Source organism: Panthera pardus, unplaced genomic scaffold (genome assembly GCF_024362965.1).
Source record: "Panthera pardus isolate Hobbes unplaced genomic scaffold, ASM2436296v1 HiC_scaffold_27, whole genome shotgun sequence".
In the NCBI taxonomy this organism is placed as follows: domain Eukaryota; kingdom Metazoa; phylum Chordata; class Mammalia; order Carnivora; family Felidae; genus Panthera; species Panthera pardus.
In genome coordinates this window covers 75,170,811-75,197,189 of record NW_026526843.1, presented here as the reverse complement: position 1 = coordinate 75,197,189, position 26,379 = coordinate 75,170,811, and the positions used below count along the sequence as shown (strand labels likewise).

The 26,379-nt window shown below is 38.2% G+C and overlaps 1 protein-coding gene across 10 annotated transcripts in view; it reads right to left on the bottom strand.

The window, feature by feature from the left end:
• ARHGEF9 (Cdc42 guanine nucleotide exchange factor 9) overlaps window positions 1-26,379 on the bottom strand; it is a 199,000-nt gene that overhangs the window by 58,980 nt on the left and 113,641 nt on the right. For all 10 annotated transcript variants that reach the window (XM_019436682.2, XM_019436687.2, XM_019436683.2 and 7 more), the window contains one exon: window positions 22,211-22,390. In XM_019436682.2, coding sequence (XP_019292227.1) covers window positions 22,211-22,390 — 180 coding nt within the window. The remainder of the gene's footprint in view (window positions 1-22,210; window positions 22,391-26,379) is intronic.

Sequence of the window (26,379 nt, the reverse complement as noted above, 5' to 3'; positions counted from 1 at the left end):
GATGCTAGCATTTCCAACACTATGTTAAACAACAGCAGTGAGAGTGGACATCCCTGTCGTGTTCCTGATCTCAGGGAAAAAGCTCTCAGTTTTTCCCCATTGAGGATGATGTTAGCTGTGGGCTTTTCATAAATGGCTTTTATGATCTTTAAGTATGTTCTTTGTATCCAGACTTTCTCAAGGGTTTTTATTAAGAAACGGTGCTGAATTTTGTCAAATGCCTTTTATGCATTGATTGACAGGATCATATGGTTCTTATCTTTTCTTTTATTAATGTGATGTATCACATTGATTGATTTGTGAATGTTGAACCAGCCCTGCATCCCAGGAATGAATCCCGCTTGATCATGTTGAATAATTCTTTTTATATGCTGTTGAATTCGACTTGCTAGTATCTTATTGAGAATTTTTGCATCCATATTCATCAGGGATATTGGCCTGTAGTTCTCTTTTTTTACTGGGTCTCTGTCTGGTTTAGGAATCAAAGTAATACTGGCTTCATAGAATGAGTCTGGAAGTTTTCCTTCCCTTTCTATTTCTTGGAATAGCTTGAGAAGGATAGGTATTATCTCTGCTTTAAACGTCTGGTAGAACTCTCCTGGGAAGCCATCTGGTCCTGGACTCTTATTTGTTGGGAGATTTTTGATAACTGATTCAATTTCTTCGCAGGTTATGGGTCTGTTCAAGCTTTCTATTTCCTCCTGATTGAGTTTTGGAAGCGTGTGGGTGTTTAGGAATTTGTCCATTTCTTCCAGGTTGTCCAGTTTGTTGGCATATAGTTTTTCATAGTATTCCCTGATAATTGCTTGTATTTCTGAGGGAATGGTTGTAATAATTCCATTTTCATTCATGATTTTATCTATTTGGGTCATCTCCCTTTTCTTTTGAGAAGCCTGGCTAGATGTTTATCAATTTTGTTTTTTCAAAAAACCAACTCTTGGTTTCATTGATCTGCTTTACAGTTTTTTAGATTCTATGTTGTTTATTTCTGCTCTGATCTTTATTATTTCTCTTCTTCTACTGGGTTTGGCGTGTCTTTGCTCTTCTGCTTCTATTTCCATTAGGTGTGCTGTTAGATTTTGTATTTGGGATTTTTCTTGTTTCTTGAGATAGGCCTGGATTGCAAAGTATTTTCCTCTCAGGACTGCCTTCGCTGCATCCTAAAGCATTTGGATTGTTGTCTTTTCATTTTCGTTTGTTTCCGTATATTTCTTAATTTCTTCTCTAATTGCCTGGTTGACCCATTCATTCTTTAGTAGAGATTTCTTTAATCTCCATGCTTTTGGAGGTTTGCCAGACTTTTTCCTGTGGTTGATTTCAAGCTTCATAGCATTGTGGTCTGAAAGTATGCATGGTATGATCTCAATTCTTGTATACTTATGAAGGTCTGTTTTGTGACCCAGTATGTGATCTATCTTGGAGAATGTTCCATGTGCACTCGAGAAGAAAGTATATTCTGTTGCTTTGGGATGCAAGTTCTAAATAGATCTGTCAAGTCCATCTGATCCAATGTATCATTCAGGGCCCTTGTTTCTTTATTGACCATGTGTCTAGATGATCTACCCATTTCTTTAATTGGGGTGTTAAAGTCCCCTGCAATTACCACATTCTTATTAATAACATTGCTTATGTTTGTGATTGTTTTACATATTTGGGGGCTTCCATATTTGGCACATAGACATTTATAATTGTTAGCTCTTCCTGATGGAGAGACCCTGTAATTATTTTTTTTTTATTTTTTAATATATGAAATTTACTGTCAAATTGGTTTCCATACAACACCCAGTGCTCATCCCAAAAGGTGCCCTCCTCAATACCCATCACCCACCCTGCCCTCCCTCCCACCCTGCCCTCCCTCCCACCCCCCATCAACCCTCAGTTTGTTCTCAGTTTTTAACAGTCTCTAATGCTTTGGCTCTCTCCCACTCTAACCTCTTTTTTTTTTTTTCCTTCCCCTCCCCCATGGGTTTCTGTTATGTTTCTCAGGATCCACATAAGAGTGAAACCATATGGTATCTGTCTTTCTCTGTATGGCTTATTTCACTTAGCATCACACTCTCCAGTTCCATCCATGTTGCTACAAAAGGCCATATTTCATTTTTTCTCATTGCCACGTAGTATTCCATTGTGTATATAAACCACAATTTCTTTATCCATTCATCAGTTGATGGACATTTAGGCTCTTTCCATAATTTGGCTATTGTTGAGAGTGCCGCTATAAACATTGGGGTACAGGTGCCCCTATGCATCAGTACTCCTGTATCCCTTGGATAAATTCCTAGCAGTGCTATTGCTGGGTCATAGGGTAGGTCTATTTTTAATTTTCTGAGGAACCTCCACACTGCTTTCCAGAGCGGCGGCACCAATTTGCATTCCCACCAACAGTGCAAGAGGGTTCCTGTTTCTCCACATCCTCTCCAGCATCTATAGTCTCCTGATTTCTTCATTTTGGCCACTCTGACTGGCGTGAGGTGGTATCTGAGTGTGGTTTTGATTTGTATTTCCCTGATAAGGAGCGACGTTGAACATCTTTTCATGTGCCTGTTGGCCATCCGGATGTCTTCTTTAGAGAAGTGTCTATTCATGTTTTCTGCCCATTTCTTCACTGGGTTATTTGTTTTTCGGGTGTGGAGTTTGATGAGCTCTTTATAGATTTTGGATACTAGCCCTTTGTCCGATGTGTCATTTGCAAATATCTTTTCCCATTCCGTTGGTTGCCTTTTAGTTTTGTTGGTTGTTTCCTTTGCTGTGCAGAAGATTTTTATCTTCATAAGGTCCCAATAATTCACTTTTGCTTTTAATTCCCTTGCCTTTGGGGATGTGTCGAGTAAGAGATTGCTACGGCTGAGGTCAGAGAGGTCTTTTCCTGCTTTCTCCTCTAAGGTTTTGATGGTTTCCTGTCTCACATTCAGGTCCTTTATCCATTTTGAGTTTTTTTTTGTGAATGGTGTGAGAAAGTGGTCTAGTTTCAACCTTCTGCATGTTGCTGTCCAGTTCTCCCAGCACCATTTGTTAAAGAGACTGTCTTTTTTCCATTGGATGTTCTTTCCTGCTTTGTCAAAGATGAGTTGGCCATACGTTTGTGGGTCTAGTTCTGGGGTTTCTATTCTATTCCATTGGTCTATGTGTCTGTTTTTATGCCAATACCATGCTGTCTTGATGATGACAGCTTTGTAGTAGAGGCTAAAGTCTGGGATTGTGATGCCTCCTGCTTTGGTCTTCTTCTTCAAAATTACTTTGGCTATTCGGGGCCTTTTGTGGTTCCATATGAATTTTAGGATGGCTTGTTCTAGTTTCGAGAAGAATGCTGGTGCAATTTTGATTGGGATTGCATTGAATGTGTAGATAGCTTTGGGTAGTATTGACATTTTGACAATATTTATTCTTCCAATCCATGAGCAGGGAATGTCTTTCCATTTCTTTATATCTTCTTCAATTACCTGCATAAGCTTTCTATAGTTTTCAGCATACAGATCTTTTACATCTTTGGTTAGATTTATTCCTAGGTATTTTATGCTTCTTGGTGCAATTGTGAATGGGATCAGTTTCTTCATTTGTCTTTCTGTTGCTTCATTGTTAGTGTATAAGAATGCAACTGATTTCTGCACATTGATTTTGTATCCTGCGACTTTGCTGAATTCATGTATCAGTTCTAGCAGACTTTTGGTGGAGTCTATCGGATTTTCCATGTATAATATCATGTCATCTGCAAAAAGCGAAAGCTTGACTTCATCTTTGCCAATTTTGATGCCTTTGATTTCCTTTTGTTGTCTGATTGCTGATGCTAGAACTTCCAGCACTATATTAAACAGCAGCGGTGACAGTGGGCATCCCTGTCGTGTTCCTGATCTCAGGGAAAAAGCTCTCAGTTTTTCCCCGTTGAGGATGATGTTAGCTGTGGGCTTTTCATAAATGGCCTTTATGATCTTTAAGTATGTTCCTTCTATCCCGACTTTCTCAAGGGTTTTTATTAAGAAAGGGTGCTGGATTTTGTCAAAGGCCTTTTCTGCATCGATTGACAGGATCATATGGTTCTTCTCTTTTTTTTTGTTAATGTGATGTATCATGTTGATCGATTTGCGAATGTTGAACCAGCCCTGCATCCCAGGAATGAATCCCACTTGATCATGGTGAATAATTCTTTTTATATGCTGTTGAATTCGATTTGCTAGTATCTTATTAAGAATTTTTGCATCCATATTCATCAGGGATATTGGCCTGTAGTTCTCTTTTTTTACTGGGTCTCTGTCTGGTTTAGGAATCAAAGTAATACTGGCTTCATAGAATGAGTCTGGAAGTTTTCCTTCCCTTTCTATTTCTTGGAATAGCTTGAGAAGGATAGGTATTATCTCTGCTTTAAATGTCTGGTAGAACTCCCCTGGGAAGCCATCTGGCCCTGGACTCTTATTTGTTGGGAGATTTTTGATAACCGATTCAATTTCCTCGTTGGTTATGGGTCTGTTCAAGCTTTCTATTTCCTCCTGATTGAGTTTTGGAAGCGTGTGGGTGTTTAGAAATTTGTCCATTTCTTCCAGGTTGTCCAATTTGCTGGCATATAATTTTTCATAGTATTCCCTGATAATTGTTTGTATCTCTGAGGGATTGGTTGTAATCATTCCATTTTCATTCATGATTTTATCTATTTGGGTCATCTCCCTTTTCTTTTTGAGAAGCCTGGCTAGAGGTTTGTCAATTTTGTTTATTTTTTCAAAAAACCAACTCTTGGTTTCGTTGATCTGCTCTACAGTTTTTTTAGATTCTATATTGTTTATTTCTGCTCTGATCTTTATGATTTCTCTTCTTCTGCTGGGTTTAGGCTGTCTTTGCTGTTCTGCTTCTATTTCCTTTAGGTGTGCTGTTAGATTTTGTATTTGGGATTTTTCTTGTTTCTTGAGATAGGCCTGGATTGCAATGTATTTTCCTCTCAGGACTGCCTTCGCTGCATCCCAAAGCGTTTGGATTGTTGTATTTTCATTTTCGTTTGTTTCCATATATGTTTTAATTTCTTCTCTAATTTCCTGGTTGACCCACTCATTCGTTAGTAGGGTGTTCTTTAACCTCCATGCTTTTGGAGGTTTTCCAGACTTTTTCCTGTGGTTGATTTCAAGCTTCATAGCATTGTGGTCTGAAAGTATGCATGGTATAATTTCAATTCTTGTAAACTTATGAAGGGCTGTTTTGTGACCCAGTATATGATCTATCTTGGAGAATATTCCATGTGCACTCGAGAAGAAAGTATATTCTGTTGCTTTGGGATGCAGAGTTCTAAATATATCTGTCAAGTCCATCTGATCCAATGTATCATTCAGGGCCCTTGTTTCTTTATTGACTGTGTGCCTAGATGATCTATCCATTTCTGTAAGTGGGGTGTTAAAGTCCCCTGCAATGACCACATTCTTATCGATAAGGTTGCTTATGTTTATGAGTAATTGTTTTATATATCTGGGGGCTCGGGTATTTGGCGCATAGACATTTATAATAGTTAGCTCTTCCTGGTGGATAGACCCTGTGATTATTATATAATGCCCTTCTTCATCTCTTGTTACAGCCTTTAATTTAAAGTCTAGTTTGTCTGATATAAGTATGGCTACTCCAGCTTTCTTTTGGCTTCCAGGAGCATGATAAATAGTTCTCCATCCCCTCACTCTCAATCTAAAGGTGTCCTCAGATCTAAAATGAGTCTCTTGTAGACAGCAAATAGATGGGTCTTGTTTTTTTATCCATTCTGATACCCTATGTCTTTTAGTTGGCGCATTTAATCCATTTACATTCAGTGTTATTATAGAAAGATATGGGTTTAGAGTCATTGTGATGTCTGTATGTTTTATGCTTGTAGTGATGTCTCTGGTACTTTGTCTCACAGGATCCCCCTTAGGATCTCTTGTAGGGCTGGTTTCGTGGTGACAAATTCCTTCAGTTTTTGTTTGTTTGGGAAGACCTTTATCTCTCCTTCTATTCTAAATGACAGACTTGCTGGATAAAGGATTCTCGGCTGCATATTTTTTCTGTTTAGCACACTGTAGATATCGTGCCAAGCCTTTCTGGCCTGCCAAGTTTCAAAGGAGAGATCAGTCACGAGTCTTATAGGTCTCCCTTTATATGTGAGGGCACGTTTATCCCTTGCTGCTTTCAGAATTTTCTCTTTATCCTTGTATTTTGCCAGTTTCACTATGATATGTCGTGCAGAAGATCGATTCAAGTTACGTCTGAAGGGAGTTCTCTGTGCCTCTTGGATTTCAATGCCTTTTTCCTTCCCCAGTTCAGGGAAGTTCTCAGCTATAATTTGTTCAAGTACCCCTTCAGCACCCTTCCCTCTCTCTTCCTCCTCTGGGATACCAATTATGCGTATATTATTTTTTTTTAGTGTATCACTTAGTTCTCTAATTTTCCCCTCATACTCCTGGATTTTTTTATCTCTCTTTCTTTCAGCTTCCTCTTTCTCCATAACTTTATCTTCTAGTTCACCTATTCTCTCCTCTGCCTCTTCAAGCCGAGCCATCGTGGATTCCATTTTGTTTTGCAATTCGTTTAAAGCGTTTTTCAACTCCTCGTGACTGTTCCTTAGTCCCTCGATCTTTGTGGCAAGAGATTCTCTGCTGTCCTCTGTACTGTTTTCAAGCCCAGCGATTAATTTTATGACTATTATTCTAAATTCACTTTCTGTTATATTATTTCAATCCTTTTTGATCAGTTCATTAGCTGTTGTTATTTCCTGGAGATTCTTCTGAGGGGAATTCTTCCGTTTGGTCATTTTGGAGAGTCCCTGGCGTGGTGAGGACCTGCAGTGCACTTCCCCTGTGCTGTGGTGTATAACTGGAGTTAGTGGGCGGGGCCGCAGTCCTACCCGATGTCTGCCCCCAGCCCACTGCTGGGGCCACAGTCAGACTGGTGTGTGCCTTCTCTTCCCCTCTCCTAGGGGCGGGATTCACTGTGGGGTGGCGTGTCCCGTCTGGGCTACTTGCACACTGCCAGGCTTGTGTTGCTGGGGATCTGGCGTATTATCTGGGGTGTGTAGGCAAGGTGCACGGGGGCTGGAGGGGCAGGCTTAGCTCGCTTCTCCTTAGGTGATCCACTTCAGGAGGAGCCCTGTGGCAGCGGGAGGGAGTCAGATCCGCTGCCGGAGGTTTGGCTCCGCAGAAGCACAGAGTTGGGTGTTTGCGCGGAGCGAGCAAGTTCTCTGGCAGGAACTGGTTCCCTTTGGGATTTTGGCTGGGGGATGGGCGGGGGAGATGGCGCTGGCGCCTTTGTTCCCCGCCAAGCTGAGCTCTGCCGTCCGGGGGCTCAGCAGCTCTCCCTCCCTTTGTCCCCCAGCCTTCCCGCTTTCCGAGCAGAGCTGTTAACTTATGACCTCCCAGACGCTAAGTCGCGCTTGCTGTCGGAACACAGTCTGTCCGGCCCCTCCGCTTTTGCCAGCCAGACTCGGGGGCTCTGCTTGGCCGGCGAGCCGCCCCTCCGCCCCGGCTCCCTCCCGCCAGTCCGTGGAGCGCGCACCGCCTCGCCGCCCTTCCTACCCTCTTCCGTGGGCCTCTAGTCTGCGCTTGACTCCGGAGACTCCCTTCTGCTAATCCTCTGGCGGTTTTCTGGGTTCTTTAGGCAGGTGTAGGTGGAATCTAAGTGATCGGCAGGACGCGCTGTGAGCCCCGCGTCCTCCTATGCCGCCATCTTCCGCGAGACTCCCCTGTAATTATTATATAATGTCCTTCTTCATCTCTTGTTACAGCCTTTAATTTAAAGTCTAGTTTGTCTGATATAAGTATGGCTACTCCAGCTTTCTTTTGACTTCCAGTAGCATGATAGTTCTCCATCCCCTCACTTTCAATTTGAAGGTGTCCTCAGGTCTAAAATGAGTCTCTTGTAGACAGCAAATAGATGGGTCTTGTTTTTTTTTTTTTATCCATTTGATACCCTATGTGTTTTGATTGGAACATTTAGTCCATTTACATTCAGTGTTATTGTAGAAAGATATGGGTTTAGAGTCATTGTGATGTCTGTAGGTTTCACACTTGTAGTGATATCTCTGGTACTTTGTCTCACAGGATTCCCCTTGGGATCTCTTGTAGGGCTAATTTAGTGGTGAAGAATTCCTTCAGTTTTTGTTTCTTTGGGAAGACCTTTATCTCTCCTTCTATTCTAAATGACAGACTTGCTGGGTAAAGGATTCTTGGCCGCATATTTTTTTCTGTTCATCACATTGAAGATTTCCTGCCAGATTTTTTGGCCTGCCAAGTTTCAGTAGATAGATCCGTCAGTAGCCTTATCGGTCTCCCTTTATATGTAGAGAATGTTTATCCCTAGGTGCTTTCAAATTTTCTCTTTATCCTTGTCTTTTGCCAGTTTCACTATGGTATGTTGTGCAGAAGATTGACTCATGTTACGTCTGAAGGGAGTTCTCTGTGTCTTTTGGATTTCAGTGCCTTTTTCCTTCCCCAGATCAGGGAAGTTCTCAGCTATGATTTCTTCAAGTGTACCTTCAGCACCTTTCCCTCTCTCTTCCTCCTCTGGAATCCCAATTATGCGTACATTATTGCGTTTACTTATATCACTTAGTTCTCTAATTCTCCTGTCATACTCCTGGATTTTTTTATCTTTTTCTCAGCTTCCTCTTTTTCCATAATTTTATCTTCAAATTCACCTATTCTCTCCTCTGCCTCTTCAATCCGAGCTGTGGTCGCCTCCATTTTATTTTGCAGCTCATTTATAGCATTTTTAGGTCCTCCTGACTGTTTCTGAGTTCCTTGATCTCTGTAGTAATAGATTCTCTGCTGTTCTCTATACTTTTTTCAAGCCCAGCGATTAATTTTATGACTATTATTTTAAATTCCTTTTCTGTTACATTGCTTAAATCGTTTTTGATCACTTCATTAGCTGTTGCTACTTCTTGGAGTTTCTTTTGAGGAGAATTCTTCCATTTTGTCATTTTGGATAGTACCTGGAGTGGCGTGGAACTGTAGGGCTCTTCCCTTGTGCCGTCTGGAGTATCTTGCATTGGTGGGTGGGGCCGCAGTCAGACCTGATGTCTACCCCCAGCCTACTGCTGGGGCCACAGTCAGACTGGTGTGTACCTTATCTTCTCCTCTCCCAGGGGCAGGACTCACTGTGGAGTGGTGTGGCCCCTGTCTGGGCTACTTGCACACTGCCAGGCTTGTGGTGCTGCTTCAATGGGATCTGGCTATTAGCTGGGGTGGATCCACAAGGTGCACAGGGGTGGGAGGGGCAGACTCAGCTTGCTTTGCCTTCGGTAGTCTGCTTCCAGAGGGGCCCTATGGCACTGGAAGTGAGGCAAACCTGTGAGGCATGGATACACAGAAGCACATTGTTGGTTGTTTGCGTGGTGCAAGAAAGTTCCATGACGGGTTCTGGTTCCCTTTGGGAATTTGGCTGGGGGATGGGTGAGGGAGATGGCGCTGGTGAGTGCCTTTGTTCCCTGCCAAGCTGAGCTCTGTCCTCCGGGGCTCAACAACTCTCCCTCCCGTTGTCCTCTAGCCCTCCCGCTCTCAGAGCAGAGCTGTTGACTTATAACATTCCAGATGTTAAGTCCTGCTGGCTGTCAGAACTCACGAAGTCGGGCCCCTCAGCTTTTGCAAGACAGACTCGGGAGCTCTGCCTTGCGGGGTGGGCTGGCTGCCCCTTCACCACCCTGGCTCCCTCCACCAGTCTGTGTAGTGTGCACTGCCTCTCCGCCCTTCCTACCCTAGTCTGTGGGCCTTGCGTCTATGCCTGGCTCCGGAGAGTCCATTCTGCTAGTCTTCTGGTGGTTTTCTGGGTTATTTAGGCAGATGTGGGTGGAATCTAAGTGGTCAGCAGGATGTGGTGAGCCCAGCGTCCTCCTACACTGCCATCTTCCTTCAGTCTAGTCGGTTTCATTCTTCTATACGGCTGTGTAATACTCCATTGTGTGTGCGTGTGTGTGTGTGTGTGTGTGTGTCCATGTGTGTATCATTTCTTATTTATCCATTCATCAGTTGATGGACATTTGAACTGTTTCTATTATTTGGCTATTGTTGCTAATGCAGCTATAAACTTTGGGTTGCATGTATCCCTTTGAATTAGTAATATTTTATCCTTTGCATAAATACCTTGTAGTACAATTTCTGGATGAGGTAATTTATTTTTAACATTTTGAGGAATCTCCATACTGTTTCCCAGGGAAACTGCACCATCTGCATTCCTACCAAGAGTGTAAGAGGGTTCTTTCTCTGCATCCTTGCTAACATCTTTTATTTCCTGTGTTTATTATAGTCATTCTGATATGTGTGAGGTGATATCTCATTGTACCTTTGATTTGGATTTCCCTAATAATAAGTGATGTTGAACATTTTTCCATGTGTCTGTTCACCATATGTATGACTTCTTTGGAAAAATATGCCTATTCATGTCTTCTGCTCATTTTTAACTGGATAATTTGTTTTTCAGGTGTTGAGTTTAATAAATCTTTTATATTTTGGATACTAACCCTTTATCAGATATGTCATTTGCAAATATCTTCTCCCATTCCTTTTAGTTTTGTTTAGGTTGCCTTTTAGTTTTGTTATTTCCTTTCCTGTGCAGAAGATGTTAATCTTGATTATATAACAACAGTTTCCCTTGCTATTGTTTCCCTTGCCGCAGGAGACATATCTAGTATGAAGCTGTTATGGCTCATGTCAAAGAGGTTACTTATTGCCTATGTTCTCCTCTAGGATTTTTTCTTTGACATTTCTAACAGTCTCAATTTATTAGCCCCCAACATTTGATTGCCAATATCTAAGTACCTCTGTCTACTCACTTTAGCTTTTATGAAGCTTTTGTTTAAGCAAGCAACCAATAATATTTGTTATACTCCTCCTGTGCTTTTATGCATGGTTTGTTATATATATAAATATATATGTATAAATATGTATATATGTATATATATTTATATTTATATATATTTATTTATATATTTGTGTGTGTATATATATATATATATTTATTTATTTATTTATATATTTATATTTCAGGGGTGGAATTTAGTGATTCATCACTTGTATATAACACCCAGTGCTCATCCCAATGAGTGCCCTCCTTAATGCCCATCACCAATTTAGGCCAACTCTACCCCCCATGCAACACCCCTCCAGGAACCCTCAGGTTGTTCTCTGTATTTAGGAGTCTCTTAATGGTTTGCCTCCCTCTCTGTATTTATCTTATTTGTCCTTTCCTTTCCCTATGCTCACCTGTTGTGTTTCTTAAATTCCTCATAGGAGTGAAATCATACGATATTTGTCTTTATCTAACTGACTTATTTTGCTTAGCATAATACATTCTAGTTCCATCCATGTCATTGCAAATGGAAAGATTTCATCATTTTTGATTGCTGAGTAATATTCCTCTCTCTCTCTCTCTCTCTCTCTCTCTGTGTGTGTGTGTGTGTATACCACATCTTTCCCATTCACCAGTTGATGGACACTTGGACTCTTTACATAATTTGGTTATTGTTGATAGTTATATTTGATAGTTATATTTGCTATAAACATTTATATATATAAATATTTGTTATATTTGCTATAAACATTGGGGTGCATGTACCCCTTTGAATCATCATTTTTGTATCCTTTGGATAAATACCTAGTAAGGCAATTGCTGAATTATACGGTAGCTCTATTTTTAATTTTTTTTGGAACCCCCACGCTGTTTCCCAGAAGTGGCTGCACCAGTTTGCATTCCCACAAACAGTGCAAAATGTTTCCAGTTTTTTTGCATCCTCTCCAACATCAGTTGTTTCCTGAGTTGTTAATTTTAGCCATTCTGACAGGTGTGAGGTGGTATCTCACTGTGGTTTTGATTTGTATTTCCCTGATGATGAGGATATCATGTGTCTGTTAGGCATCTGGATGTCTTCTTTGGAAAAGTGTCTGTTCATACATTTTGCCCATTTTGTCACTAGATTATTTGTTTTTGGGGTGTTGAATTTGATAAGTTCTTTATAGATTTTGGATACTAAAATATATATTAGTATCAAAATGTCATCTGATATGTCATTTGCAAATATCTTCTCCCATTCTTTCAGTTGCCTTTTAGTTTTGTTGATTGTTTCCTTTGCTGTGCAGAAGATTTTTATATTGATGAGTTCTCAATACTTTCTTTTTGCTTTTGTTTGTCTTTCCTCCAGAGGCATATCTAGTAAGAAGTTGCTGCAGCCACAGTGAAAGAGGTTGCTGCTTGTGTTGTCCTCTAGGATTTTGGTGTTTTCCTGTCTCACATTTAGGTATTTCATCCATTTTGAATTTATATTTGTGTATGGTGTAAGAAGGTGGCCCAGTTTCATTCTTTTTCAAACTGCTGTCCAGTTGTCCAAACACCATTTGCTGAAGAAACTGTCTTTTCTCCATTGGATATTTCCCCTGCTTTGTTGAAGATTAATTGACCATATAGCTGTGGGTCCATTTCTGGGTTTTCTATTCTCCATTGATCTATGTGTCTGTTTTTTTTTTTTTTTTGCCAGTACAATACTGTTTTGATGACTACAGCTTTGTAACGTACCTTGAAGTTCAAAATTGTGATGCCTATGGCTTTGCTTTTGTTTTTTCAGAATTGCATTGCTGTTCGGGGTCTTTTGTGGTTCCATGCAAAATTTTGGATCGTTTGTTCTAGCTCTGTGAAGAATGCTGTTGGCATTTTGGTAGGGATTCCATAAAAATTGTAGTTTGCTTTGTGTACTATAGACATTTTTACAATATTTGTTCATTCATGAGCATAGAATGGTTTTCCATTTCTTTGTCTCACCACCACTTTCTTCCATCAGTGTTTTACAGTTTTTGGAGTAAATATCTCTTACCTCTTTGGTTAGGTTTATTCCTAGGTATCTTAAGGTTTTGGTGAAATTGTAAATGGGGTTGATTCCTTGATTTCTCTTTCTGCTGGTTTGTTATTTGTGTATAGAAATGCAACAGATTTATGTACATTGATTTTGTATCCTGTGACTTAGGTAAATTCATATATCAGTTCTCACAAAATTTTTGTGGAGTCCTTTGGATTTTCTACTTAGAGTATCGTGTTGTCTGAAAACAGTGAAAATTTGGTTTCTGTCTTGCCATTTGGATGCCTTTCATTGGCTTTTGTTATCTGATTGCAGAGACTAGAATGTCCAGTACTATAAATAAAGTGGTCAGAGTGGACGTTGCAGTCTTGTTCCCAATTGTAGAGGAAAAGTTCTCAGTTTTTCCACAATGAGGATCATATTAGCTGTGGGTCTTTTGCATATGGCCTTTATGATGTTGAGGTATCTTCCCTCTATCCCTACTTAGTTGAGGGTTTTTATCAAGGATGGATGTTGTACTTTGTCAAATGTTTTATCTGCATCTTTTGAGAGGGTCATGTGGTTCTTATCTCATCTTTTATTCATATTGATTGGTTTTCAAATATTGAACCACACTTGCAAGCCAGGAATAAATCCCAGTTGATTATGGTGAATGATTCTTTAAATGTACTGTTGGATTCAATTTGTTAATATCTCGTTGAAAATTTTTACATCCATGTTCATCAGGGATATTGGCCTGTAGTTCTCTTTAATAGTGGGGTTTTGCTTTGGGAATCAAGGTAATGCTGGCCTTGCAGAATGAGTTTGTAAGTTTTCCTTCCATTTCTACTCTTTTGAACAGTTTCAGAATAGGTACTAACTCTTCTTTACAACTTTGGTAGTGGAGGGGGAATCAACATGGTGGGGTAGAATTCTCCTGTGAAGCCATCTGGCCCCGTACTTTTGCTTTTTGGAAAATTTTTTATTACTGATTCCTTTTCTTTGTTGGTTATCTGGTCAAGTTTTCTATTTCTTCCTGTGTCAGTTTTGGCAGTTTACGTTCCTAGGAATTTATCTATTTCTTACAGGTTGCCCATTTGTTAGTATATAATTTTTCATAAAATTATAATTGTCTATATTTCTGTGGTGTTGGTTGTGATCTCTTCTCTTATTTGTAATTTTATCTATTTGGCTCCTTTCTCTTTTCTTTTTGATAAGTCTGGTGATGGGTTTATCAATTTTATTATTTTTTTCAAAGAACCAGCACCTGGTTTCATTGATTTGTTCTGGTTTTTTGTTTGTTTGTTTTTTTGTTTGTTTGTATGTCATTTTTTTTATGCCTTAATCTGTATTATTTCCTTTCTGCTTGCTTTAGGCTTTATTTGTTGTTATTTTTCTAGATGCTTTAGGTATAAGGTTAGGTTGTGTATTTGAAATTTTTCTTGCTTCTTGAAGTAGGCCTGCATTGCTATACACTCTCCTCTGATGACCACTTTTCCTGCATCCCAAGGTTTTGGGCCATAGTGTTTTCATTTTCATTTGTTTCCATGTATTTTTGTATTTCTTCTTAAATTTCCTGACTGACCCATTCATTCTTTAGTATGGTGTTCTTTAACCTTCATGTATTTGTGGTCTCTCCAATTTTTTTCTTTTGGTTGAGTTCAAGTTTCATATATTTTTGGTCAGAAAACATGTATGATATAATCTCAATCTTTTTGTATTTCTTAAGGCCTGATTTGTAACCTAGTATGTGATCTATTTGGACAATGTCCTCTGTGTACTTGATAAATATGTGTATTCTGCTGCTTTAGGATGGAATGTTCTAAATATATCTGTTAAATTAATCTGGTCCTGCGTGTCATTCAAAGCCACTCTTTTCTTATTGATTTTCTGGTTGAATGAAGAGTTTCAGAATATTTAAGTGGGATATTAAAGTACCCTACTATTATTGCATCGGTATCAATTAGTTCCTTTATGTTCACTATTAAGTTCATTATGTATTTGAGTGCTCCATGTTGGGTGCATGTGGATTTGCAATTCTTATATCTTCTTGGTAGGTTGTCCCCATTAGGATTATATATTATCTTTCTTTGTCTCTTTTATAGATTTTTTTTGAAATCTATTTTGTCCAATATAGGTATTGCTACTCTGGGTTGTTTTTTTTTTTTTTTAAATCCATTTGCCTGATAAATGTTTCTTCATACCCTCACTTTCAATCTGCAGATCTTCAGGTCTGAAATGAGTCTCTTGTAGGCAGCATATAGATGCATCTTTTTTTTTTTTTATCACTTCTGTGACCCCATCTTTAGATTGGAGCATTTAGTCCTTTTACAGTCAAAGTAATTATTCATAGATATGTATTTATTGCCATTTTGCTACTTGTTTTATGGTTTTTGTAGCTTCTCTCTCATCCTTTCTTCTCTTTCTCTCTTTCATAATTTTCTAGTTTTCTTTAGTGATATACTTGGATTCCTTACTCTATTATTTGCATATCTATTACCAATTTTTGATTTGTAGTTGCCATTTAGCTCATATATAACATCTGCATATAGAAATCTATTTAAGCAGAGGGTTGCTTAATTTTGGACTCATTATTTACTACTCTCCCCTTACCATTTCAGATATTTTGTATTATATTTTATTACCTTTTATTTTGTGCTTCTCTTAGTTAATTTCTACAGATATATATACTTTTTTTTTCTTTTGTGCTTCCTGTTTTTCATACTCTTAGTTTTGGTTTGTGGTTTCCACTCACAAAATCCTCCTTAATATTTCTTGTAGGGCTGGTTTAATGAGCATGAGTTCTTTTAACTTTTGTTTGTCTGGGAAACTTTATCCCTCCTTCGGTTCTGAATGATAGCCTTGCTGGATAAAATATTCTTGACTGATAATTGTTTTCTTTCAGCATTTTCAATATTTTGACCATGTCCATCTGGTCTGGAGGATTTCTGAAAAACTCCTCTGACAGCCTTATGAGTTTTCCTTTGCATGTAGCTGTCTTCTTTTATCTTGCAGCATTTAAAATCCTTTCTTTATAACTACTTTTTACCGTTTTAATTACTATGTGTCTTGGTGTGGATCTCCTTAGGTTGAATTTGTTGGAAGAATCTCAGTGCCTCCTGAATCTGGATCTCTCTTTCCTTCCCTAGATTAAGGAATTTTTCAGCTATTATTTCTTCAAATATATTTTCTTCCCCCTTTCACTCTCTTCTTCAGAGAGCTCTATAATACAAATATCAGTTCATTTTATGGAGTCACTGAGTTCTCTGTTTTCATTATTCATGTTTGTCTCTCACCTGTTCAGGGCAAGCAATGTAGTTCAAAAAAAACAAGCAAATCAGTATATTGAAAGTATGATATACCATGATTAAGAGGGGTTGATCCCAATCCAATACACTACATTAAAGGAATAAATGAAAAATCATATGTTCATTTAGGTATATATATAATAATCATTTAGAAAAACACATATATGATAAAAGCTACCAGAAAATTAGGGATAGAAAGAAATGTCCCCAATATCATAAGGTCAACCATGAAAACCTAAAGCTAATATCATTCTCAATGTTTAATTACTGAATACTTGTGCCTAAGATCAAGTACAGAACAAAAGATGTCTGTTTTTACCATTTCACCTGTGCAATAATAAAAGAAAAGAGAAGGCAAGTAGATTGAAAATGAGGAAATATGGGGTGCATAGGTGGCTCAGTTGGTTAAGCGTCCGACTTCGGCTTAGGTCATGATCTCATGGTTTGTGAGTTTGAGCCCTGCGTTGGTCTCTGCTGACAGCTCAGAGCTTGGAGCCTGCTTCGGATTCTGTGTCTCCCCCTCACTCTCCCCCTCCCATACTCATGCTCTGTCTCTCAATAATAAATAAATGATAAAAAAATTAAAGAAAAAAGAAAATGAGGAAATAAAACTAATATAGCATTGTGTGCCAACTATACTCAAAAATAAAAAACAAAACAAAACAAAATAAAATGAAGAAATAAACTACCTTTGTTCAGAAAGGACATGATGAATGGATAAAGAAGACATGGTGTGTATACACGTGTGTGCATACACACACACACACACACACACACACACAATGGGATATTATTCAGCTATCAAAAAGAAAATCTTGAGCCTGGGTGGCTCAGTTGTGTCCAACTTTGGCTCAGATCATGAACTCATGGCTGTGAGTTCAAGCCCCATGTTGGGTTCTGTGCTGACAGCTCAGAGACTGGAGCCTGCTTCAGATTCTGTATCTCCCTCTCTTTCTGCCTCTCCTCTGCTCACACTCTGTCTGTATCTCTCTCTCTCTCTCTCTCAAAAATAAATAAACATTAAAGAAAAATTTTTAAAAATAATGAAATCTTGTCATTTGCAACGAGGTGTATTATGCTAGATGCACTAGAGTGTATTATGCTAAGCAAAATAAGTCAGTCAGTGAAAGACAACTATCATATGATTTCACTTATATGTGAAATTTAAGAAAGAAAACAGATGCATGTAAGTGAGGGGAAGGAAAATAAAATAAGATAAAAGCAGAGAGGGGCACCTGGGTAGCTCAGTCAGTTAAGAATATGACTCTTGATTTTGGCTCAGGTCATGATCTCATGGTTTTTGAGATCGAGCCCCGCATGGGGCTCTGTGCTAGAAGTACAGGGCCTGCTTGGGATCCTCTTTCCCTCTCTGTTCCTCCCCTTCTCACTTGCTTTCTCTCTCAAAATAAATAAGTAAACATTTTAAAAAATATAAAAGCAGAGAAGGAGGCAAACCATAAGAGATCCTTAACTATAAAGTACAAATTGAGGGTTGCTGGAGCGGAGGTGGGTGGGGAGACTGGATAAATGGTGATAGGCATTAAGGAGGGCACTCGTGATGAGCAGTGGGTGTTATATATAAATGATGATCACTAAATTCTACTCCTGAAACCAATACTATACTATATGTTAACTAACTTGAATTTAAATAAAATCTTGGAAGAAAAAAAGGAAATGACAGGATGCGACTGTATGTTTATAAATCCTAAGAAATCTACAAAAAATACTATAACCAATTATTAAATTCACTAATGTGTCAGGATTCAATGTCACTATACAAAAATCAATTGTATTTATATCTCATAGCAACAAACTACAGGACATTGAAATAAAAATACTCTTTACAGTAGCAGCAAAAAAAAAAAAAACACCTAGAAATTGATTTCTAAAAATAAGGTCAAGATTTATACAATAAAAAACAGAAACAATGCTAGAAGAAATTATAGAAGACTTAGATAGATTGATATTTGTTCATGGAGTGAAAGCCTACAAATTTTCACAAAACTGATCTACAGATTTAATTTAATCCTAATGAAAATGCTGACAAGGTTTTTGTTGGTTGGTAGAACTTAGCAAGCTGATTTTCCCCCTGTTTTATGGAGAAAATATGGATATATGTATTTTATAACTTTAAGTTCATAAGTTTATTTAAATATGTACTTGAATAAGTTTAAGGGGGATAGCATGATGTTTTGATTTATATATGTTGTGAAATAATTACAAATAGGTTAATATCCATCATCTCATATACTTACAATAAAAAGAAGAGAAAAAATTATTCCTTGTGATGATATACATTTATATAGAAATACAAATTACCTAAAATAGCCAAAGTTGTTTTGAAGAAGAATGAATATGGAGTACTAACACTACCTGCTTTTAAGACTTGCTATGAAGCTACCTTAATCAAGACAGTGTGAGAATTTTTTTTTAACCTATGTATGGTGATAGACATTAGCTAAGTTTATTGTGATCATTTTTTGGTGATCATTTTGCAATACATACAAATAGCAAATAATTATTCTGTACATATGAAACTAATATGTTATATGTTAATTATATCTTAATTAAAAACAGCAACAACAATAAATAATAGCATGGTATTTGTATGTGAATACTCGCATAGATTACTGGAACACAATAATGTACCTAAAAGTAGACCCACGTGTATATGATTGACTTTTGACCAATGTGTCCAAGTAATTCAAAAGAGAAATTGTTTCAAGTGGTGCTTTAACAACTAGATATCTATATGGAAACAAATTAACTTCAACCATTATTTTGCACCATATATAAAAATTACCTCAAAAAGATCATATACCTAGATATAATAAACAAAACTACACAACTTCTTTAAGAAAACAGGAGAAAATCTTTGTGACCCTGGGTTAAGCAATGTGTTCTAAAATAAGATCCAAACCATATGAACCATTAAAGAAAAAAGTGATAAACTGAATTTCAGCAAAATTAGAAGTTTATGCTTTTCAAAGACACTCAAAAAAATGAAAGGATACACCACAAAATGGGAGACAATCTTTGCAAATCACATATCTAACAACTTATAAATAATAAATTAAAAATCTCTCAAAACTGAACAATAAGAAAACAAACAACCTATTTAGAAGTGGGCAAAAGACATGGACAGATATTTCACCAAAGATTTTATACAGATGGCAAATAATCACATGCAAATATGGTTAACATCATTAGTCATTAGGAAAGTACAAATTAAAATCACAATGAAATACCACTACACACCTATTAGAATGGCTTTTTAAAAAAGAACGAAAAGAAAAGAAAAAGAAAAACACACCTATCATGAAAAAGAGTGATCCCACAGATGGAAACAATCTAGTAAACAACCCAGATATCCTGAAATGCACTGGTGAATGGGTGGTGTATTCATACAATGGAATATTACTAAATAATAAAAAAGAACCAACTGCTGATACATGCAATAACATGGATGATATCAAAGTCATTTTGTTAAGTAAAAGAAGCTAAGCACAAATATTATTAATGTATTATTCCATTTATATGACACTGTAGAAATAGTAAAATTATTGTAACAGAAAGCAGATCAGTGTTTACCAAGGGCCAGGTATGGGAGCAGAGATTGGCTACAAAGGGAGAATAAGAGAACTTGATGAAGTTACAGAAATGTTTTATATCTTGATTATGATGGTAGTTACACAGCCATATACATTTATTAAAATTCACCAAATTATATGCTAAAAATTGGTGATCTTAGTGTATATAAATTACACCTAAACAAAGCTGATTAAAAAAAAGACCTTGTAGGGGTGCCTAGGTGGCTCAGTCGGTTAAGCATCTGACTCTTGGTTTTGACTGAGGTCACAATCTCATGATTTCATGAGTTTGAGCCCTGTGTTGGGCTCTGCACTAACTGTGCAGAGCCTGCTTAGGATTCTAGGTCTCCCTCTCTCTGTGCCCTTCCCCCACTCGCACTGTCTCTGTCTCTCTCAAAATTAATAAACTTTTTTAAAATGACACTGCAGAACTGAATAATAAAAGGTAAACAATCCAATTTTTTAAAAAAAGGCAAACTAACATGTAAAAGAATGATAATATACCATATGTAGGTAGAGTTTATCCCAGCAATACAATGTTCATTTAACATACAAAAATTAGTCAATCCAAATTAACTACTTTAATAGATCTAAGGCTAAAAGCATGTAATCACTTCCACAGATCAGTGGTACTTTTTGTTCCCCACGGGACATTTGTCAATGTCTGGAGACATTTTTGGTTGTCACAACTCGGTGGTGGTAGGGTGCTACTGGCATTCAGTGGGTAAAGAACAGGAATCCTGTTACATACACTATAATGCACAGAAAAGGCTCCAAATGAGAACCACTATTCTATATTCTACTTTCACAAGTAACACTATGCTTATGATGTCTATACACATTGTTATAAGATACCTACATCAAGTTTGTTGTTTGTTGCTATAATGTACATACATCTAGTCTGTTGCTTCTTGCAACACAATACCCCACAGTAAGCATCCTCTATATATTTCTTATTAATCCCCTAATGGTAAATATTTAATTTGCTTCCATTTGCACTCCACCACGTACAATACTGCCATTCAATCCACAGCCTTGCAAATGCTCCAACCTCTATAAGAATTTCCCTGGGATATATATTCAAGAATGGAAACACTATGTCATACACATGTTTAACTTTGATATATACTGCCCAGGTATTTCCTGAAATGGCTAGACTATTTAAAATACTGTGCAGAAAAAGTTAATTTATCAGGCCTGAGATTACTATTCTTAGAAAGGCCTGCTTGGATGGTTGGTTCTTGACTGGTATCTTGGAACTTGGATCTCAAGAGGGTTCTCACCATTCCCTGGCAAGAGTAGCTCACTGTGACTAAACTGTTTGTATAAACAATGTGGTTTATACTGAACACCTACTTCTCTTTTGGGAGTCTGGAACTTTGGTACATTCTAGACAGAACATGCCTACATGACCAGTCCCCTATAAAAATCTTGGGTACTGAGTCCCTAATGAGTTTCTCTGGTAGAAAACATTCATATGTATTGTGACAACTCATTGCAAGGGGAATTGAGTGTATCCTCTGTGATTCCACTGGGAGAGGTCTCTTGGAAGCTTGTACCTAGATCCCTCCAGACTTTGCCCCATGTGCTTTTTCCTTTTGTTGATTTTTCTTTGGATCTTTTATCCATATAAATCACAATCATGAGTATGAGTATGAGTATATGAGTATTTTTCTTTGGATCTTTTATCTATATAAATCACAATCATGAGTATGAGTATATGCTGATTCCTTCTAGAAAATCACTGACCATAAGAGTGGTCTTAAGGATAATCCCCCAATGAACATTGCCATAAGCAAAGCAGGAGAATTTACAAAATGATTTACTTCTAACTGCACACTTTTACGTGTCATTTGAATTTTGAATCATGTTATTACCTCTTTAGAAATCAATACTTTATAAAAAAGAGAATTGTCAAAACAACTAAGTCACCTGTAAATGAGACCCAAAAGATGTTAGAGAACCATAGAAGTATACAACGAAGTCTTCTTATATTCCAGATGAGGAAGCCCAAAGAAGTTAAGGGCCTTATCCAAAGTTACATAGACTGTCATTACAGACACAGGAATAAAATCCTTGCTTTCCTATTTCCTAGTTCTCCTTTCTCTAAGTCACATGGCCCCTTTTCCTACACTTCTCACTTCCTCTACTTTACAGTACCTTACCTCTCTAAATGCCTTGAAGGGGCCTACTTTCATGCTGACTATATCTCTCAGATTTCTGGATTTTCCATGCAGTGAACATGTGCAGAGTTTCTTTCAAAATAGTGGGTCCCACAGAAACTGAACCCAACAGGTACATAAAAAATAAGATGAAGAAAATCCTACTTTGTAGCTGTCTTGAAGGAGAGAAATGCATGGTAAAGAAAGAGTCCTAGGCCAAATCACAGTGCCCTTCCTAAGTCCTCATACCTTGGCAGTGGGGTTACATCAGGGTTAAAAGTATCTATCCCTCACCATAGGACAAAGAAGCTGAGCAGGACCAGAAAATTCAGACACTCCTTCCATTTCTTCCTAACCTCTCTCAAAACCATCCCCATGGGGGAAGATGCTTACGTGCTCCAGGAAGCAGGGTCCTATCTCACTCAGGTGGGGGTCATCATTGTTGTACTGTTTCTCCAGGTCTCTCACGAAGCCCATCTGAAACCTGTAGATGTCTTCAATATTCCCAAAGATCACCTTCAGTTGCTCATCGCTGAACATGTCTCTTCTCTTCCGGCATTGCTTCAGGTAGCCCTGCACACAAAGGAAAAGCCCAGTATGAGGATGTTCCTGACTCCTCGAGGGCTTTACCATTTATTAAGCACTGAGAAGATTCATTACTCTTCTATGAAATAGACAAGGAATAATCATTTCCATTTTTCATATGAGGAAATAAATGGAGGTTGAGAGAATGAAACTACTGTACCAGTGAGTAATTAGGGAAGTTGGATCGCAAGGAAAGTTCTTCAGGGTGCAGAATCCAGAGTATAGAGCTTTTCCCACCATTCTAACCCCAAAAGTCATAAGGCCTTTTCTCAGAACCTGATTAAGCACAAACATTTTTTACTATTTTAGTAGTTATAGATTTAGCTAGATCCATTCACATCTCAAAAGTCTTGTTTTTATAGGACCAATCCAAAATGTATTAATAACATTGACAATTTGGAAACAGAGGCCAAGTCAGGAAACTTCCCAACAGGGAATAAGAATTAACAAAACCAAACCATTCCTTGAAGAGAATTTCTTACCCATCTAAGATAGCTGACCGGGAAAGATCATCGGGATGAACTTGGCCAACAAGTCCACAAATGCCCAGGCATGGTGTTTTTAACAGAGTTAGCATTCAACACACATTCATGAATAAATAGATGAATTAATATAGTTAGTCATTGATGATAGGATAGAATAAATGAAAAAGATTCTGATAAGAGAGAACAAATATAACACAACCAGCCTCAGGGCACATTGTTAAGTCAGGGTAAAATGAAAGAAAAAAAAGGAAAAACAAGCAGCCACCATCTTCCATTCTGAACCAACTGATATAAAATTTTGGTGGCCACTACCCTCATCAGAAATCATTAGTATTAAATGTTCTTGGTGAGACTAAATTATGGTGATTTGCTTTCATCTAAATGCTAAACGTGATTTTTGTAACATCTTAAGTGTTGAGCTCCTAATGAGGAATGTTGTAGTCACTAACAACTGTCTACAGCTCCACTTTGTCTCCCTTAACACAGCTTCCAATAAAACCATTCATCTAGGCATATTCCATGAAGATCCTCATCCCTGGCTTCAGTGCCTTTTACAACCTCTAACAAAATCTCACTTCTGTGATCACTTCTCATCTTCCAATTTAGCCATTAAATACTGTCATTCAACAATTTGTAGGTTAATAGTCTGTGCCTGTGTTGACATTTATTTGACTAATGGCTGTTGCTCTCTTTGATTGACATGCTCAAGTTGTCCTGCATTCATTCATATCCAATTCCTGGCCAGGAAGAAGATGCTCTCTATTTCCAGAATACCCTTTTAGTGCTAATCCCTTTATTGAAATAGCTCCCAAAATTCTGCCTCTCTAGAAATCATTCCTTGACTAAGAGATAGAGAAATAAACTCCCTGCCTAATATGTAACTCCCAGCATTTGCTTGTTTTTGTCTCCCTCCTTTCCCTCCCCCATCTCACCTCCTCTCTCTCACCCTATGACCTTTGGAAGTGTCTTAGCTATAGTGGAGAAGGGAAAGCAGTTCCATTCCAACATTAAGCAAAGGGGCAGCGATTTCCTCCCAGTTTTCTCCCTAAGGTAGGCCTCTGAGCACAGTTGGAAAAAAATGGTAACAATGTCACTTCAGCATGTCATTTCTGGATAAGTAGTAGGTATTGGTGAGTAACCACATTGGGAGACAAAAGAAGCCATGCTGGACAGCTCATTCAACCCCTGAGAAGCAAGTTCAGAAAATACTTAATAGTTTTGTTCATTGATCCTATTTGAAAGGTCTCAGGAAGATAACAAATAACTATCACATCCCCAAAGTGCATCAGGGATGCTAGATCTCAGAATCAGTATGGAATATAACAGAAATGAAAAAGAAGGGAAAAAAGTGGGTTCTGGGAAAGAAAGAACTAATAGATATATCAGTACAGCTTCCTAATTCCCTAAATATGCAATTTATTGCCATTATCAAGGACATAATTTTCTATTATATATGTTGTAGCAAGGGACTATTAGTTATATAGGAAGAGAAATGTAACTGCCCATAGGATGGTGAAACCCTAGAGTGTTTTGTCAACTTGTTTTTCTTAAAAGTGTATATATACCACATCTTCTTTATCTATTTATCAGTTGATGGACATTTGGGTTCTTTCCATAATTTGGATATTGTCAATAGCACTGCTATAAACATTGGGGTGTATGTGCCCCTTCAAATCAGCATTTTTGTATCCTTTGGATAAATACCTAGTAGTGCAATTGTTGGTCATATTGGCAATCAAAAGGAATGATTTTTTTTCCCATTTTCAATGACATGGATGGAACTAGAGTGTATTATGTTAAGTGAAATAAGTCAGAGAAAGACAAATATATTATTTAACATATATGTGGAATTTAAGAAACACAACAGATGAACATAAGGAAAGGGAAGGGAAAAAAAGATAAAAACAGAGAAGGAGGCAAAGCATAAGAGACTCTTACAGAGAGTCAATAAGAGAACAAACTGAGGGTTGCTGGAGGGGAGGTAGGTGGGGGGATGGACTAAATGGATTATGGGAATTAAGTAGGGCACTTGTTGGGATGAGACTGGATGTTATATGTAAGTGCTGAATCACTGGGTTCTACTCCTGAAACCAATATTACACTGTATGTTAACTAACTTGAATTTAAATAAATTTTTAAAAAGTGAATGTTAGATATAAATATGTTTTGATGCATTTAGCTTGATGGAATATCATATAGCTATTAAATATGATTAGAAGCCTGGCTAAAAAGGAGAGGGAAGATGGTGGCAGAGTAGGAAGACCATAGGCTCCTCTCATCCCATGAACACAACTAGATAATTATCAAATCATCCTAAATACGCCCAGAAATCAATCTGAAGACTGACAAAACAAACTCCACAGCTAAAGGGAAAGAAGAGGCCACATCAAAGAAAGTAGAAAGTATGGAGACATGGTTTAGGGGAAAACCAGACTGCAGGTGCTGTGGAGGGGAGGGAGCATTGGTTGCAGAGAAAGGTGAGAGAGAGTAGAGCACACAGGAGAATGCACAAGCAGAATGTTTCCCCAAAGACATTGGCTTGGAAAATGAGAGGGGCTGAATTTTATGAGTTCTTGCAACCACTGGGACTAAAGGCCTGGAGTTTTAAAGGTCAGCAGGCTTGGCTAGGATAGAGCCTGGAGAGCACTGCCCTGCTCCTGGAGAGAAGGCAGGCAAACAAACAACTCAGGGCAGAAGGCATGGAAACAGTGATTTGAAGAACACCTGGGGCACACAGTGGGGAGATTATCCCCTCTTCTTGGAGCTTCTCTGAGAGGCAGAATTCACTGAGACACCTTTTCCAGGAAGAAAGGAGCTGGCTGGCACCATTTCACTCCTCTGCAACTCAGCATAAATGCAGTGCCACCTGCCAGAGGCAACAAGGAACTGACACTGGCTGCCTAACTTGATTACACCGAGTCTCACACCCCTGTGCTCCGGTGGGACCACCCTTCTTGGTCAAACTTGCCTCAGTCTCAGTGAAGCAGACCCCTCTTGCAGAAGACGAGCACAAAACCCTGCCCAGACCAAAGCCTGGAGTTTTATATTGTGTTGTAGTTTTTGGGTCTGTTTGTTTCTTTTTCAAATTTTTATTTACATTCTAGTTAATTAACATATAGTGTAATATTAGTTTCAGGAGTAGAATTTAGTGATTTATCACTTACATGTAACACCCAGTCCTCATCATAACTAATACCCTCCTTAATGCCCATCACCCATTTAGCCATCCACCCACACATATCCCACCAACAACCCTGAGTTTGTTCTCCATTCTTATGTGTCTCTTATGGTTTGTTTCCCTCTCTCTCTCTTTCCCTTCCCCTGCATTCATCTATTTTGTTTCTTTAATTCCACATATGAGTGCAATCATATGGCATTTGTCTCTCTCTGACTGACTTATTTTGCTTATCATAATACACTCCATTCACATTGTTGCAAAAGGCAAGATCTCATTCTATTTGATGGCTGAGTAATATTCGATTGCATATACAT